General features: G+C 47.8%; 3 gene segments (V, D, J or C); all 3 read left to right on the top strand.

Moving 5' to 3' along the window:
• The first annotated feature begins 2,490 nt into the window (after positions 1-2,490).
• Positions 2,491-17,545, top strand: LOC132225703 (immunoglobulin heavy variable 4-31-like). The segment is given in 3 exon segments: positions 2,491-2,585; positions 16,398-16,711; positions 17,519-17,545. Coding segments are annotated over 3 exon segments (387 nt in total).
• On the top strand, positions 7,634-8,112 carry LOC132225726 (immunoglobulin heavy variable 1-3-like; the record flags this gene model as incomplete). The annotated part of the segment is given in 2 exon segments: positions 7,634-7,717; positions 7,796-8,112. Coding segments are annotated over 2 exon segments (363 nt in total), but the record flags the coding sequence as incomplete, so codon positions are not given.
• On the top strand, positions 11,453-11,943 carry LOC132225725 (immunoglobulin heavy variable 3-23-like; the record flags this gene model as incomplete). The annotated part of the segment is given in 2 exon segments: positions 11,453-11,534; positions 11,630-11,943. Coding segments are annotated over 2 exon segments (360 nt in total), but the record flags the coding sequence as incomplete, so codon positions are not given.
• Positions 17,546-17,562: the final 17 nt, after the last annotated feature.

The raw sequence follows: 17,562 nt of genomic DNA, 5'->3' as shown, positions 1-17,562 counted from the left end.
TATTTTGATATGTCATCAGAATTGGAGAAAAATATTTTTAATAAATAAATTTTTAATATAAAAGAAAGAAATCTATGATTTCTTATGTGATTTCCTGTGTGGGGGGCAGATGGAGAAGAGGCAGCAATGAACCATCAGTTGTCAGAAGTCAAATGAAAAAGAAAATAGACTATGGCCCCCATTTTATATACAACTATACAAAATGAGCAAAAATTGAAAAAAAAAGTCCTTATATCTCTACTAAAACCACATCTAAAGAAAATGAGAAGGATGATTAGAAGTAGAAGTAAGCAAATGATAGTGATGATGATACTGACAATCATGGTGGCGTTGTTGATGGTGATGATAGAAATGGGAAGGAATCTTGGTCCAATGTCTTGGTGGGAATCTGTCCTTTCCCATCAATCAGTCATTAGCTTTTTCAAAGGCCTGTGTCAACTTACAGTTGGGCCTTTGGGGTCTCAATCCATAATGGCATCTGAAGAGGAGGCACCTGCTTTGTTTCCTTATAAGAAGTCATTGTGTGTGGACAACCACCATGTTCATAGAAAATGAGAAGAATGGTTTTAAGTAAGCAAATTATGGTGGTGATGATGATGGTGGTGATTACAATGAAGATGATGGACTGAGACAGGAGCCCTGGTCTAATGGAATGAAAACTCCTCATACAGACACACCATCACCTTGGCTCCTCCAGTGAGGAATGTGCACTCTTCCCAGTGAGTGTTGAGAGATTTCATAAACGGGACCCCAATGAATTATGCATCTTAGGTGATTCATGGTGAGACCATGTGGTTAATCAACCCAAAGCTGTCCAAGTGGGAATACCTTGGACCTGGGAAGGTGTCACCGTCTCGAACAGAGACACTGTGAGAATGTGCATGTAGGAAACAGGGGTCCCCTTCCCACCAGTTTACAGTGACACGTTCCTTATTTCTCTTGATCCCTGCCTGAATGATCTTTAACGTTTCTACTTCAATCAACTCCTGCTCCTCATTATTCAGGCATTTCCTACGATGACATGAGCTGTCTCTCTAATGCTCTGCACTTCCATCTGGTCCTTCACTGGAGGAGGCTTTAAACCCACATGTCCAGTAACTCTCTGTCCATGAGCATCAGGCACATTTCTGTCATGTCACTCAAATCAAGGCCTGATTCCTCTTCTCACCCAGTTCCATAGTCACGTCCACATTTATGGGTAGTTTCCCAGCAGCGCTCTCTCTGGTACCAGCACCTGCTCCAGCCTCTGTGGCTGCTGTAGCCAATCCACATGGGCAGTGGAGGCTCAGCATTTTCTGGGAAATTCTTGTAAAATCACCCAAAACAGCACCCATCAGAGAAAATAGTGATGAATTGAACCTTAATAAAATAAATACATTTACCCCACCAAATAGTCCATCAAGTAAATTTAATAACAACTTAGCAATAGAATATCTTTCTGAATCCTGTGCCTGGCGGTAGAATGTGTGCATTGCACATTAAGGGTGTGTTATGTTGTGGGGGAAAGTCTAGCACACACTGGCCACAGTGAGCATCCCCAGGGACACGACAGAGGGAGGCTGCGAGTGAGGGATTCCTGACAAGGTTGAAGTTCCCTTTCCTGTGAGTAAATGTATGCTAGGAATTCTCCAATTCCCTTCACTGAACCTCAACATCACTGATAACACTACACTGAGAAATCAGGTCACTTAACAGGCTGCCATATCATTTAAAATATGAGAGATTCTCAACGGTGCACATGCATAGTCACTGCTTTCATTTCTAATCTTTTCTCCAGGTTAAAACATGATTATCTCTGAGGGATTAGCTCAGGGTCTGTGCAATATGCAGTGGGCTTGCATAAGGTAAGTGTTTTCACAGTGTATTATCCTATATAATAAAATCTTAATATGCTACGTGTCTGGACAACCAGTCAGCTGTTCAGTCAAGTAATCAAAGCTTAATATGTTAATGATATGCTACAGCTGCTCAAACACTCGCTATGACCTGCAATGACCACCAAGGGGCAGACGCCCCAACCAGTAGGTTAGCTTCCTGGTGGGGTCAGGCTCAGTGGGATTGAGGGAGATGGGCCAGACATGCACTGAAGCCCTCCCACAGTCCCTCCCTGGCTGCCCAACCTCCCATGTCTCTCCCCAGCCCCAATCTTGGACTGGTGGGTTTCTCAGCCTGGACTGCTCCCTCTCACATTCTGGGACCCCTTGTGAGGTGGTCAGATGCCAGTTTTGATCCAATCCCAAAAACCAGGCCGAGGGACCCCACTGGTGCATGAATTAGTGCACTGGGCCTCTAGTAACACAATAAAAAGTTTCCAACATCAGGAATCAAGAGTCTCCCTTTTTCTTGTGCTTTGGTAGTAGTTACTCATATCACAGTGAATACCGACCCCAGTCCCTCTACTTATAGGAAAAGGCTGAGCCACATGCAAATTTCTGTTCAAGTTCCAGGGTACATCCTCTCCTGGGTTGTGCAGGCTCACAGCTGTCTCCTCACACAGGGCTGAGGTCTCTGGGAAGGCAGAGCTGTGGTCAAGAAGAAAATGAGGCTGCTGGGTCTTCTCCTGTGCCTGCTGACAGCCCCACAAGGTGAGGGTCTCAGGGGTCAGGCAGTGGTCATGGGATGGCTGTGACTGCAGGTGACTGACAGGACTGATGCTCCTTGTCCCCAGGTGTCCTGTCCCAGGTGCAGCTGCAGGAGTCGGGCCCAGGACTGGTGAAGCCCTCGCAGACCCTCTCCCTTACCTGCACTGTCTCTGGATAAGCTCTGACGAGCTACGGTGTACACTGGATCCGGCAGGCTCCAGGAAAGGGGCTGGAGTGGGTCGGGCTTATGTATGGTAGTGGAAGTACAGACTACAACCCAACACTGAAATCCCGCCTCAGCATCACCAGGGACACGTCCAAGAGCCACGTTTACTTAACACTGAACAGCCTGAGAGCCGAGGACACAGCCGTGTATTACTGTGCAAGAGACACAGTGAGGAGAAGTCAGTGTGAGCCCAGACACTAACCTCCCTGAGGAGACAGCAGGGCTGGGCTGCAGGGGGACGTTCAGGACACCAGGGGGCGCTCAGGACCCACAGCACAGAGAGCAGCCCCAGGAGCAGGGGCAGAGGGCTGTGGGGAGGGAAGGGCCTTCCTGTTGGGCACAGGGATTTCCTCTCAAGCTCTCAGCTGCCTCCTGGGACAGCTCCTGCTCTTTCTCTGAGGCTCTCATTTCCCGCTTTCTCACTGCAGACCCCAGAGGAGGGGGTCACACTGCTGCTGGCAGAGGACATGTGGGCAGTGATGGGGACTCTCCTCACCACATGTCTGTATTTCCTGCTTTTCTTTCTCCACAGAGACCATCCTCAGTGCTCTCATCGGCCTGTGGTTGGAAACTTTCCCACCAAGAGAGACCCCAGCACAGCCCAGGCCCCTGGGTGCTGAGCTCAGGGTCTGACCCACATGCCCACCTGTCCCCATAGGGCCCTTCCTTCTGACAGGCCCACAGTAAATAAAACAGGTGCACGACCCGCGGACAGTGGAAGCTGGGTGGACCCATCTGAATGGTGCAAAGGGCCCTTGAGGGCTGCTCCCTGGTCACCTCCCCTGTACAGGGGCCAGGACTTGCTGTTTCTGGTGCCACAGGAAATGACCTCAGCTCTCTCCCCATAGGTGTCACACCAGCACTGATGTGAGATGACAGCAGTGTGCGCATCCCATGTCATGCAGTTTCACAGGGACGTTTAACAAGGTTCATTGGAAATCATCTCATTCAACAAGCAGCTGACTTGGGAAATCTCTTGGTGAAGGAGACAGTTTTGCAGTTTTGCATCTTTTTTACTTAAAATCATGGGCTAAAGGTTGACATTTCATAATGACGGTGTTGGATCCTCTGTAGCTGAGTCCTTTGAGGACTCAGATGGGATAATAACCCAGGTGGAAGCTGCTTGTGAGGTTGTTGCTCTATCTCAGCATTTTCCCAGCCTCCATGTTATAGGTGTTGGAATGGCTAAACCTTTACTTTCCTCATGTCTGCAGGATGGAGGAGACCTCCTGCACTACCCTCCTTGCTCCTTTGGTGGGTTTCCAGGAGCCATGAGAACCCACTGTGTCTGCAAAGCTTCCCCAAGTCATGCAGTGCTCCCTGACCTCTGTGTGTCTCCCCTGGTCCCCTCCTGATTGATGGCTCTGGTTACTACAGAACCTTTCACCACTCAGGAATGTGCCCTGGTGAAACCACGAGCTGGTTCTTTGAAAAGATTAAAAAGATGGAGGAACCATTAGCCAGACTCTTCAGGAAACAAAGAGAGGGGACCCAAATAAATAAAGTCAGAAAGGAATATGGAGATGTAACACCCAACACCCCAGAAAAAAAAGGGATTTTAATAAAGTGCTATGAACAACTATATGCCAACAAGCTGGACGATGTGGTTGAAATGGACAAATTCCTAGAAAATCACAGGACCCCAAAACTGAAACAGGAAGAATCAAAAAAGCTGAATAGGCCAATAACAACTGAAGAAATAGAAGCAGGAATATAAAACCTCCCAGCAAACAAAAGTCCTGGTCTGGATGCCTTCACAGGGGAGTTTTACCAAACATCCAAAGATGAACTAACACCTATACTCCCCAAACTATTCAAAGGAAAACCAGACGAAGGAACACTTCCAAACTCTTTTCATGATCAAAGCATTAGCCTAATTCCATAACCAGGTGACACTACTAAGAAAGATAATTACAGGCCAATATCCCTGATGAACACAGATGCTAATATCCTTAAAAAATATTAGCAAATAGGATCTAGCAATATTTTTAAAAGATCATACACCATGACCAAATGGGATTCATCCAGGGATGCATGGGTGGTATAATATTCACAAATCAATAAACATGATACATCACATAAACAAACTGAAAGACAAAAATAGCATGGACATATCTATAGATTCAGAAAAAGTATTCAACAAAACCCAACAACCACTTTTGATAAATACTCTTAGGAAAGTGGGAGAAGAGGCCTCATATCTCAACATAATAAAGGATATGTATGACAGACCCACAGCCAGAGTCATACTCAATGGGCAAAAACAGAAACCATTTCCCCTAATTAACAGGACAAAACAGAAATTCCCACTTTCACCTCTCTTATTCACCATAGTACTGGAAGTCCTAGCCACAGCAATGAGACAAGAAGAAGAAATAAAAGGCATCCAAATTGGAAAGGAGGAACTAAAACTCTTATTATTCATAGAAGTCATGATATTGTACATAGAAAACCTACAGACTCCACAAAACATGAACACACGCCTAGATTTAATAAATGAATGCAGCAATGTAGAAGGATACAAACACCCAGAAATGAATGGAAATTTTATGCACCAATAATAAATTCTAAGAAAGGGAACCCATCTCTAGCCAGTTTGGCTGAGTGGATAGAGCATCAACCTGTGGACTGAGTGGTCCCGGGATTGATTCTGGCCAAGGGCACATACACAGGTTGCAGCCCAATCCCAACTAGGGGGCGTGAAGGACACAACCAACCAATGATTCTCTCATCATTGATGTTTCCATCTCTCCCTCTCCATACCTCTCTGAAATCAATAAAGAAATACATTTTTAAAAAAGAAAGAAAAGGACACTAAACCAACAATCCCATTTACCATTGCATCAAAAATTATGATACTTAAGAATAAACTTAACCAGCAGGTAAAAGAGTTCTACTAAAAAAAATACAGGATGTTGAATAAAGAGATAGAGGAAGATATAAGCAAGTGGAAAAATATACCGTGATCATGGACTTGGTAGAATTAACATCATTAAAACGTCCATATTACCCAAAGCAGTCTACAGATTCAATGTGATCACTATTAAAATAGCAACACCATATTTCACAGATCTACAACAAATACTCCAAAAATTTATGTGGAACCAAAAAAGACCCCAATTAGCCATAGCAATCTTGAGAACAAAGAACAAAGGTGGAGGGATCACAATACCAGATATCAAATTACACTTCAAAGCCATAGTAATCAAAACAGCTTGGTACTGCCACAAGAGCAGGTATATACATCAATGGAACAGAACAAAGAACCCAGAAATCTACCCAAGCCATTACACTCAACTAATATTTGACAAAGGAGGCAAGAGCATACAATGGAGTCAAACCAGTCCCTTCAATAAATATTATTGGGAAAATTGAACAGATAAATGTGCAAAAAAACCTGAAACAATACATGAACATATACCATACACAGTAGTAAACTCAAAATGGTTAATAGACCTAAATGTGAGTGTGAAAAACCATAAAAATCTTTGAAGAATCCATAGGCACAAAATCTCAGACATCTCTCATAGCAATGTGTTTAGAGATACAGCTTCCAGGACAAAGGAAATTAAGGAGAAAATAAACAAATGGGAATACATCAAAATAAAAAGTGTCTGCACAGCCAAAGAAGTGATCAACAAAATGAAAAGGGAGCCCACAGTATGGGAGGACATATTTGGCAAGGGTCCATGTGATAAAGGGTTAACATCCAAAATGTATAAGAAACATGTACAACTTAAGCAAAGGAAGACAAACAATCCAATTTAAAAATGGCAAAGGACCTTAATACACACTTTTCCAAAGGGAACATACAGATGGACAAGAGACATAGGAAAAATGCTCAAAGTCAATGACCATCAGAGAGATGCAAATTAAAAGGACAATGAGGTATCAGCTCACACCTGTCAGAAAGGCTGCCACCAACAAATCAACAAATGACAAGTGCTGGCGAGGATGTGGTGAAAAGGTAACCCTCACATTCTGCTGGTGGGAATGCAGGCTGGTGCAGCCATTATGGAAAAAGAATGGAGTTTCCTCAAAAAATTAAAGATGGAACTTTCATTTGACCCAGTGAATCCACTTTTAGGCATATGTGCTAAGGGACCCCAAACACTAATCACACTCAATATGCCTCCCTATCTTCATAGCAGCACAATTTGCAATAGCTAAGACTGGAAACAGCCCAAATGCCCGTAATTAGCTGAATGGATAAATAAGCTGTGGTATATTTATGCCATCAAATACTATGCAGCAATAAAAGGGTAGGATATCTTACCCTTTGGGACAGTATGGAGGGACCTGGAGAGTATCATGTAAGTGAAATAAGCCAGTCAGAGAATGGCAACTATCACAGGATCTCACTCATATGTAGAACATAATTAACAAAATAAACTGATGAAGACAATGGGTCCAGAGACCTTGAAGCAAGAAGCAGACTGGGGAATCTCAGAGGGAAATCGTGGTTGGGTTGGTGGGTGGGAAGAGATCAATCAACAAACTCGTATGCATATGTGCATCATCCAGGGACACAGACAATAGGATGGTGAAGACCTGGGCACCCGGGGCCAGGCTAGAAGGTGTCAATGGGGGATAAAGGGAACATGTGTAATACCTTCAACAATAAAGGCATAATTTAAAGAAAAAGAATTAGGGCTTGGACCCTCAGACTCCCCTGAACATGGTCCCTGTGTCAACCCATCTTCTCTCAGATGGGGTCAAGACCTCAGCTATGAAATACTCTGCCTCATGAATATGCAAAAGAGAGGAGGTAGACCAGGTTAAATATGGGTAATTCTGAGCCCTGAGGGCATCATCCACAGCCACACCCTCCCCTACAGAAGTGTTCACAGCACAGCCCTCAGCATGGACTGGAGCTGGAGAGCCCTCCTCCTGGTGGCCATGGTGACAGGTAAGGGGCTCCTGTCCTGGGTTAAGGAGGGCCCAGGGAGAGTCAAGGGGGATTCCACTGACTCCTGTCTCCCCACAGGTGTCCACTCCCAGGTGCAGCTGGTGCAGTCTGGGGCTGAGGTGAGGAAGCCTGGGGCCTCCGTGAAGATCTCCTGCAAGGCTTCTGGATACACCTTCACCAGCAACTACATGCACTGGGTGCGACAGGCCCGAGGACAGGGGCTTGAGTGGATGGGGTGGGTTAACCCTAGCAATGGAAACATAAACTACGCACAGAAGTTCCAAGGCAGAGTCTCCATGACCAGAGACACGTCCACGAGCACAGCCTACATGGAGCTCAGCAGCCTGAGAGCCGAGGACACGGCCGTGTATTACTGTGCAAGAGACACAGTGAGGGGAAGTCAGTGTGAGCCCAGACACTAACCTCCCTGAGGAGACAGCAGGGCTGGGCTGCAGGGAGCATTCATGACCAGCAGGGGTCCCTCAGGACCAGTACAGGTCCCTGACCAGGAGCAGGTGGAGCATTGAGCAAAGATACCATTTCCTGCTCCTTCTTAAAATAATTTTGATCTGAAGCTCCGCCACAGTCCTCACAGAAAGCCCTTTCCTTGGTCTAGTTTTAGGGATTTTATTTGTGAACAAAAAGGGTGCTCGTTCATAAATCTGACAAAACTCAGTGACTGACAGGACCCTCACAGGAGGCTCTGGTCACACATCCTCCCTGGGCAGTCCTGGGGGTGGGCACGCCCCAGGCCTATGACTTCTTTACTAAAAGGCCCATCTTTGCCTTAAGCACCCCGTCCATGGTTCCTGTGCATCTGGGTTAACACACGTTTGACATCACCATGACCACCCTCAGGAGAGCACGTCTTGGCCATCTGTGTGTCCACTTTGGAGACTTACCTATGAGGCCCTTTGCCCATTTTTCAATTGTATTGTTGTCTTCCTTTTGTTAAGTTGTACGAGTCCCTATACATTTTGGAGATTAACCCCTTATCGGACGTACCCCTGCTGTTGCAAATGGTAAGAGTTCTTTCTTTTTCACGGCTGCATAGTGTTCCATGGGGTAGATGTACCACAGTTTTCTTTTTTTATTCAATCATCTGCTGCTGGGCACTTAGGCTGTTTCCAAAGCTTAGCTGTTGTAAATTAACTGCTATGAACATAGTGGTGCATGCATTCTTTCTGATGTGTGTTTTGGGTTTCTCAGGATATATTCCTAGAAGTGGGATCACTGGGTCAAATAGGAGTTCCATTTTTAATTTTTTAGGAAAATCCATACTGTTTTCCATAATGGCTGCCCCAGTCTGCATTGCTAATGGACCAAATAAACTGATGAACAAAAATAGACCCAGAGACATGGAAGTATGAACAGACTATGGAACCTCAGAGGGAAGGCAGGGGAGGGTGGATGGGAAGAGATCAACCAATAAACTTGTCTGCATATTATAGTATATTCCTAACCCGTGGACACAGACAATGGGGTGGTGAGGGCCTGGCATGGTAATGGGAGTGAGAGGGAAGATGATAATGGGTAGAAAATGGGAATCTATGCAATACTTTCAACAATAAAGATTAGAAAAGAGAGAGTGAGAGAGCGAGCAACTCCTGTTAACTATCCTGGCATCCAGTCCCACCTTGATCTCTCCCATGTCCATGTCATTCCTCACCTCCCCTCCTTAACTTCAAATGCACAAACGCAGCTGCAAATGGTTATTCTCTGGAGCATTGGAGGCCTTGCTCTCCCACAGTTGTCATCATTTTGGCTCCAAAAATCTTATAAAATACTAGTGACCCAGTAAACAAAATTTGTGCACATTAAAAGGGGATTATTTAGGGGAAATATTTTAATATATTTCCTTTCTCTATAATAGAAGTGTCAGAAAATTAGTAAAATGTATATGAAAATCTTCCTCTTGTCAGAGTCTGGGGTGCACCACAGGACCCAGAGTCAAGTCCCTGCCCATCCGAGGCACCTCAAAATCACAGGAGACCCAGAACCAGATGTCCCCACTCCCACTGGGAGAGATCCAGACCCTGCTGGTCCCACCCTTCTCAAGCCCCGCCAGGTGGGGGGCATGGCCTGAGGGCCCCCTGCCTGGTTCTGGGGCAGGAAGGCAGCCTGAGGTCCCCTGCCAAGCCCACCCGGTGGGGGGTGCATCATCAGGACCCATGCCCGAGCCCAGCACCACGCAGCCTCAGGTCCCTGCTGATTGCTCGTGAAGACTCGTTACAGGAACTCAGCCTCTGCTGTGGACGCAGCCATCTTGTGTTGTGAAAAACCACCTCCGCTGTGGGCGCTGCCATCTTTGTGGTGGTGTGATGGTCAATTTGCATATTCCCTCTTTATTAGGTAGAATTTTATACATGTTAGGACATTTCTCATATAAAAATATTTTGTTTACTTCATTTACAGCATACGTTCATACGTGTTTTTTCTCTGTGTGCAGAGGGAAGTTCACACAATTATTAATAACCTGCTACTCTTACAGAATTTACCAGGTGATGGAAAAATACACAGGAGTGCCTGGAGATACGGGAAGAAACCATATATTTCTAGAGGTACTGGTAAGATGACTCAGGAGCGGCTATTTCCAAATCCTGAACAAGCCAATATGAGCAATATTTCCTTTTATGCCCTTTGGTATCTTTGACACCCAAATATGGATCAGACTTCTGGACCTTTTGCGGGCTTTCCAAAAAGCCCCGTGTGTTGGGATGGGGATTATGTGACCACACCTAAAGGCCTGGCCTGGCGCCAGCGCTGATAACCCTCTCTGGGTGTTGTGTATGGTTCATGAGGCCTCTGTAAAATGGGATTATTTAGGTAAACAGGTCTTGCAAGACCAGATAATTAAGGAGGCGCAGTGACTAGACTACAGGCTAGCAGGAATGTGCATTAGGGATACTGATTAACGAGGTACAGAGTCAGGCTGCTGGTCTCATACATTCTTTCACAAATGTCTTATTTACCTCATCACTACCTCGACAGAGTGACTTCTAAAGAGTTCACACCATTTGGTGTGGGGATGACGCTCCAACCATTGAGTCCCACCAGCCATGGCTCCATGTGTAAATGATAGAAATTCTCCCACTTTTAGAGTCTGGGAAACAGGACTTCTGCACACAAACCCAGGGAAGTTGAATGAAATGAGTGGTTTCAGGAGGCAGCCTTGTGGTTGTGAGAGTGGCAGCAGGTTTGAGATGGAGGCTGCAGCCACAGCTTCCAGCCCAGCCTCCCCTGCCTTCTCACAAGTAGAGGTTCGAGTTTTGTAAAGGATCTGATTGAGGAATATAACCAGGAGAATCCTTCAGTCTCAAAATAAAAGCATCATTCAAAGAAAAATCTTATTCCCAAACCCAAGAAAGTCGACATGGCCCATGGTGGGGAAAGGAGAGAGAGAGGAAGCCCCATCCAAGCGCCTCTGGGGGAGGACCCCTGGGTCCTCATCAAAACCCCAGAAAGAAGAACTCTCAATTCTGAAAACTTCCCACAAAGATATGGGATCGGGGCGACAGGTCTCAGGAAAGGAGGTAGGGAGGGGGGTCAGGACAGGACCCCCTGTGGACAGCATCCTTGAGTCCTTTCCCATCTGGGGTAGCGCCTTAGATGACAAGGTCAGAAATGCAGCCCATGGTCCCAGCTGCACCTTATAAGCAGAGTCCATGCAAATGGGGCTCTCCTCCTGCTCAGAAAAGGGGGCCCTTGTCCGGCATGTTGGGGAGACACCCAGAACACAAGCGCCTGAGACAGGACCCCAGCGGCTCCACCATGGACTTGGTGCCAAGCTGCGTTTTCCTCCTGATCATTTCTCAAGGTCGTTCTCAGGAGTGGGGAGCGCTGAGACCTGTGCCTGTGCCTGTTGGTGCTTCCATGTGATTCTCAGTCCACCTTGTGTCTCTGTGTTTGCAGGTGTCCAGTGTGAGGTGCAGCTGGTGGAGTCTGGGGGAGGCCTGGTGCAGCCTGGGGGGTCTCTGAGACTCTCCTGTGCAGCCTCTGGATTCACCATCATTAGCTACTGGATGCACTGGGTCCGCCAGGCTCCAGGGAAGGGGCTGGAGTGGGTATCGGCTGATGGTGGTGGTGGTAGCACATACTACGCCGCCTCTGTGAAGGGCCGCTTCACCATCTCCAGAGACAACGCCAAGAACTCGCTGTATCTGCAAATGAGCAGCCTGAGAGCCGAGGACACGGGCGTGTATTACTGTGCAAGTGACACAGTGAGGGGAAGTCAGTGTGAGCCCAGACACTAACCTCCCTGAGGAGACAGCAGGGCTGGGCTGAGGGAGCATCCAGGACACTAGGGGGCGCTCATGACCAGCAAACCTAGCCTCCCAGCTCAGAGGCTGTCCATGGAGGGTTGTGCAGGCTTCCCATTGCGGTCTATGCTTTCCTCCCTCCTAGTTTCCCTGGGGAAGTTTCTGCTTCATTCTTTGTGTCTTTAATTAGATTCTCTGCAGGAAAGAAGCTGGAAGTGGTTGTGTTTCAGATCTGGTCGACTTCTCATCTGGGCCCTTCCTGTCACCATGTCCCTGATGGTCGCTCTCTGCGTTGACAAGAAAAACATTGAAGGGATTCCTGTCCCCTCACTGAGAGCGATGTCCCCCATCCTCCACGCAGTGCTGAGCAGGGAACACGGAGACCAATCCCCAAACCTCACCTGAGGGTGATCAGCCCCTTGCTGTGCCCTAGGAGGAGCCCTTTCCGGGCAGTTAGCCACTGTCTCTTACTGACATGGTTGCACATGGAGGTGTAGGGTTTGACCCCTGTTGGCACTGCCCCTTCGTGAGCCTTTGAGGTGGACCCAGCTCCCAGGGCATCCTGGGATGGAGGCAGGAAGGAGGCCCAGTGAGGGTCCCTGTCACAGCCCTGCTGGTCACTATTTCCCGTGGATCTCAGAACCTGGTCCCAGGGGACGTGTCCCAACACCAGTCCCGCTTCCTGTGGTGAACCACCTCCATCCTGAGAACCCGCTGAAGGGATACATGGTCCCACCCACCTCTGCTGTGCCTCCAGCTCCGCAGACACCAACCCATCCTCACCGTCTCTCCTCTGCCGCCCGCACTGTCACCCCATGGGGCCTGCACAAGACGTCCCGTGTGGAGGTGTCTGCCCTCTCCTTCCCTCCTGGTAGGTATTGCCTTAAATTCAGCCCCATATCATACCCTCATGCCCATCTTCTGTGCCAGGCCCTCCCTGAGGTGCCAGGGCCAGGGCCACTCAGCCGTCCTGCTGAGCCCATATGCACTACCCACATGTGATGTCAGACTGTGGGGGTACCTCCTGGGTCAGGTGGATACTCAGCTGAGCACTGAGCTCAGAGCACCTCCAACAGCTCACACTTGTGCTTTGACAACACCCAAGGGTCCGTGAGCTGCAGAGCCTCATGGTGGACAAGCCCATGGACAGTGGGGTCAGAGGGCTGTTAGGGAAGGGCTGGGTTCTGGTCACCTATGATGTTGCCAACATCCCGCTGACCAGAGACCAGGTATACAGGGAGCTCTGTGAATTCTAAAAGTGTAGGGACTGCCCAGCCAGCATGGCTCAGTAGGTGAGCGGTGACCTATGAATCAGGAGGTTACGGTTCAACTCCCGGTCAGGGCATATTTCCAGGTTGCCGACAACCTCTCCAGTGTGGGTTTTGCAGGAGACAGCCAATCAATTATTCTCTCTTATCATTGATGTTTCTCTTCTCTCTCCCTCTCCATTACTCTCTGATATCAATTGAGAAATATTTAAACAAATAAATACATCAATAAAAATGTTGATTCACAGTATGGGCATATATGGAAGGCAACTGATCAACATTTCTCTCACACATCAATGTTTCTCTCTGTCCTCTCCTTTCCCTTTAAAAATCAATGAGCACATCATCAGGTGAGGACAAAGAAAGAAGATCCAGCTTGGATCATGTTGCTCAGTGTTTGAGCATCGGTATAGGAACCAAAAAGTTACTGGTTTAATACTTGGTGAGGGCACATGATGGGATTACAGTCTCCATCCCCAGTGGGGTCCATCCAGAAGGCAGCCAATCGATGATTCTCTCATGTATGTTTCTCTCTATCCCTCTTCTGTCCTCTCTCAAAGTATCAAGAAAATTATATTTTTACAAAGATCTGTATCTAAGTCTATCTCTACATGTATATCTATAATTATATAACTGTATCTATACTATATCTCTACCTCTATATATTATCTATATCCACATCTAAATCTATATCTATATTTATATCAATATCGATATCCATATCTATCTATTTCCATGGGAGCAGAGGCACATTGATTCCATCCTTAAGGAGTCACTGACTGTGCCCACATCCTACTTCCTGACCACCTCCGGCAGCGTAGCCCCTGGTGTGGAAGGAGAGGTCCCTGGTCATGGTGACCAGGACCCCAAGGAGGGCCTGGTTCTCTGAGGGCACAGTCAGCACCTCCTTCCAGGAGAAGCCCCAGAGACCAGGACCTCCCTCACCACTTGCTCTTTGTATGTGCAGACACCTCCCATATGCAAATGCCCACAGGGCCACCAGACACACACACACACACACACACACACACACACACACACACACACTTGGCATCCACTTAACTGCAGGGCCTCCTCACCCTGGAGAATACTTTCTGGGGGGCGAGGACCTCTGATGCCCACACTGTCACCCCATGGGGCCTGCACAGGATGTCCCCTGTGGATGTGTCTGCCCTTTCCTTCCCGCCGTGGTAGGTTTTGTCTTAAATTCAGCCCCATGTCATCCCCTCATGTCCATCTCATGTTCCAGGCCCTCCCAGAGAGGCCAGGGCCACTCAGGCAACCTGAAGTGACATCACCTGCCCTGCTGAGCCCACGTGCAGTGACCACGTGTAACGTCAGGCAGTGCGGGCCCCGCCTGTGTCAGGTGGAGACACAACTGAGCACTGACCTCACAGCACCTCCCACAGCTCACTCCTGTGCTGAGGGAACCTCGAGGGGGGCGTTAGCTGCAAAGCATCGTAGTGGATAAGCACATGGCCACTGGGATCAGAGGGCAGTCAGTGAAGGGCTGGGACCTGGTCACCTATGATGTTGCCAATGTCTCGTTGACCAGAGCCCAGTACACAGGGAGCTCTGTGAATCCTAAAAATGAAGGAGGAGCCCAACCAGCATGGCTCACTGGTTGAGCATCGACCTATGAACCAGGAGGTCACCATTTGATTCCCAGTCAGGGCACACGTCTTGGATGCGGGAAATATCCCCAGTGTGGGGGCATGCAGGAGGCAGCCAACCAATAATTCTCTTTCATCATCGATGTTTCTATCTCTCTCTCCCTTCCTCTCTAAAATCAATTTGGAACTGGAGAGCATTATGCTAAGTGAAATAAGCCAGTCAATGAAGGGAAAATACCACATGATCTCACTCATTCATGGATAATAGAGACCATTATAAACTTTTGAACAATGATAGACACAGAGGCAGAGCTGCCTCAAACAGATTGTCAAACTGCAGCGGGAAGGCCGGGGAGGGTTAGGGGGCAGGAGGGAGGGGGCTAAGAGATCAACTGAAGGACTTGTATGCATGCATATAAGCATGACCAATGGACATAAGACACTGGGGGTTAAGGGAGGCCAGGGGATTGTCAAGGGCGGGGGGGGGGGGAAGGACACATATGTAATACCCTTTGTAATACTTTAAGCAATAAAAGAAAAAAAAAGAAAAGAAAAATCATAAAAAAATAAAAAATGTTACTAAATAAATACATACATAAAAATGTTGCAGATTTGATACACATTAGAGTCATATATGGGAGGCAACTGATCAATATTTATCTCTCACATCAATGTTTCTCACTTTTCTTCTCTCTGTCTCCTTTACTGTCCCTCTAAGAATGAAGGAATACATCCATGATTGAGGATAAGGAAAACAATATCTATATCTATACTTTTATGTACATCTACAAATACATCAACATCTTTATATCTATCTCTACATTTACATCTATATCTATGAATCAATGAACATATTCTTAGGTGACTATAAAGAAAAGAAGATCTAGCTATGTCAATCTCCATATCTATGTCTAAATCATCTACAATAATAAGAGCATAATATCCTAATCAGACCGGATGTCCTTCTGGACGAATCCACAGAGGCAGCAGAGGCCAAGCCCCTTGCACAAATTTTGTGCATTGGTCCTCTAGTATATCTATATCTATCTGTATCCATGGAAACAGAGCCTCATTGATTTTTATCTCCCAAACAGTCACTGATTGTGCCCACATCCTACTTCCTGACCACCTCCTGCAGCATAGCCCCTAGTGTGGAAGAAGAGGTCCCTGAGCATGGTGACCAGGACCCCAAGGATGGCTTGGTTCTCTGAGGGCACAGTCAGCACCTCCTTCCAGGAGAAGCCCCAGAGACCAGGACCTCCCTCACCTCTTGCCCTCTGTATGTGCAGACACCTCCCATATGCAAATGCCCACAGGGCCACAAGACACACACACAGTTGGCGTCCACTTAAATGCAGGGCCTCCTCACCCTGGAGAACACTTTCTGGGGGACGAGGACCTCACCTGGAAGACATGACTCCCATGTGGCTCTTCTTCTTCCTGCTGTCAGCTCCCAGATGTGAGTGACTCAGGGCTTAGACGTGAGGAGATGGGGATCCTGCATCTGAGCCCAGGACCCACTGTTTTCTCTCTGTCCCAGGTGTCCTGTCCCAGGTGCAGCTGCAGGAGTTGGGCCCAGGACTGGTGAAGCCCTCGCAGACCCTCTCCCTCACCTGGTCTGTCTCTGGATTCTCCATCACAACCAGTGGTTACTGGTGGAGCTGGATCCGCCAGCCCCCAGGGAAGGGGCTGGAGTGGATCGGGTACATAGATAGTGGCGGGAGCACTTACTACAGCCCCTCCCTCAAGAGCCTAACCTCCATCTCCAGAGACAGGTCCAAGAACCAGTTCTCCCTGCAGTTGCGCTCCCTGACCACCGAGGACACAGCTGTATATTACTGTGCAAGAGACACAGTGAGGGGAAGTCAGTGTGAGCCCAGACACAAACCTCCCTGCAGGAAGGTCTCTGACCACCAGAGGCGCTCAGGGTCCCTGAACACAAGGACCATTCCAGCAGCAGGTGCAGTTGGAGTTCTGGGCTGGTTCCTGTGTGGCTTCCTCTTCATGTCACAGTTTCCCTCAGGGAACCTCTGGATCCTGATTCTTCGCTGACGTCTGAGTCTCTGAGTGAGAAAGTCTGTTGTAAAGACAGAGAACTTTCTCCTGTGAACAAAAGGCAGGGAGGCTCTTTCATACACACTTGGGCCATAATGAGTTTTATCCTCAAATCTTCTCACCCTCATCACCTTAATCTAACAAGAGGCTCTAATGACTCAACAGTGCAGCTCCCCTGAATGCCGGACCATGGGCCCCACATGTGTGTGAACTCAAAGCTGCAGAAGGAGGACCCACAGAGTGACAGTCCTGGTCTTGTCCTCATGCTCACAGCACCCAGAGGAGTGGACACCATGCAGAAGCAGAGGCACAGCAGCTGGTGCAGATGTTCATGACACACACACACCAAGGGGACATGGGATGGTTATTATGCTCCTGATTGAAACCCCTGAGAAGCACAGGAAAGATCACTCAGCAAGTCAGACCTGCTTGGATGGAGACTGGAAAGGAGAGGGCGCAGGGCTTTTATTTTGGCGAGGTGGTGGGGGAGGGGGAGGAATTCTGCTTCCAGGGACTTGTGTGGTTTCAATCTCTCAAGAAGTTCTACAAAGAAAACTATGGCCTCCTCCCTCATGCCTGGCACTGCTTTCCCTGTGGCCCCTGCAGTCCCAGGCCCAGGTGAGCTGCCTGTGAACCACCTCCTCCCCAAG

This window comes from Myotis daubentonii (assembly GCF_963259705.1).
Source record: "Myotis daubentonii chromosome 1 unlocalized genomic scaffold, mMyoDau2.1 SUPER_1_unloc_1, whole genome shotgun sequence".
NCBI lineage: Eukaryota > Metazoa > Chordata > Mammalia > Chiroptera > Vespertilionidae > Myotis > Myotis daubentonii.
This window is presented reverse-complemented; position numbering and strand designations above follow the sequence as displayed.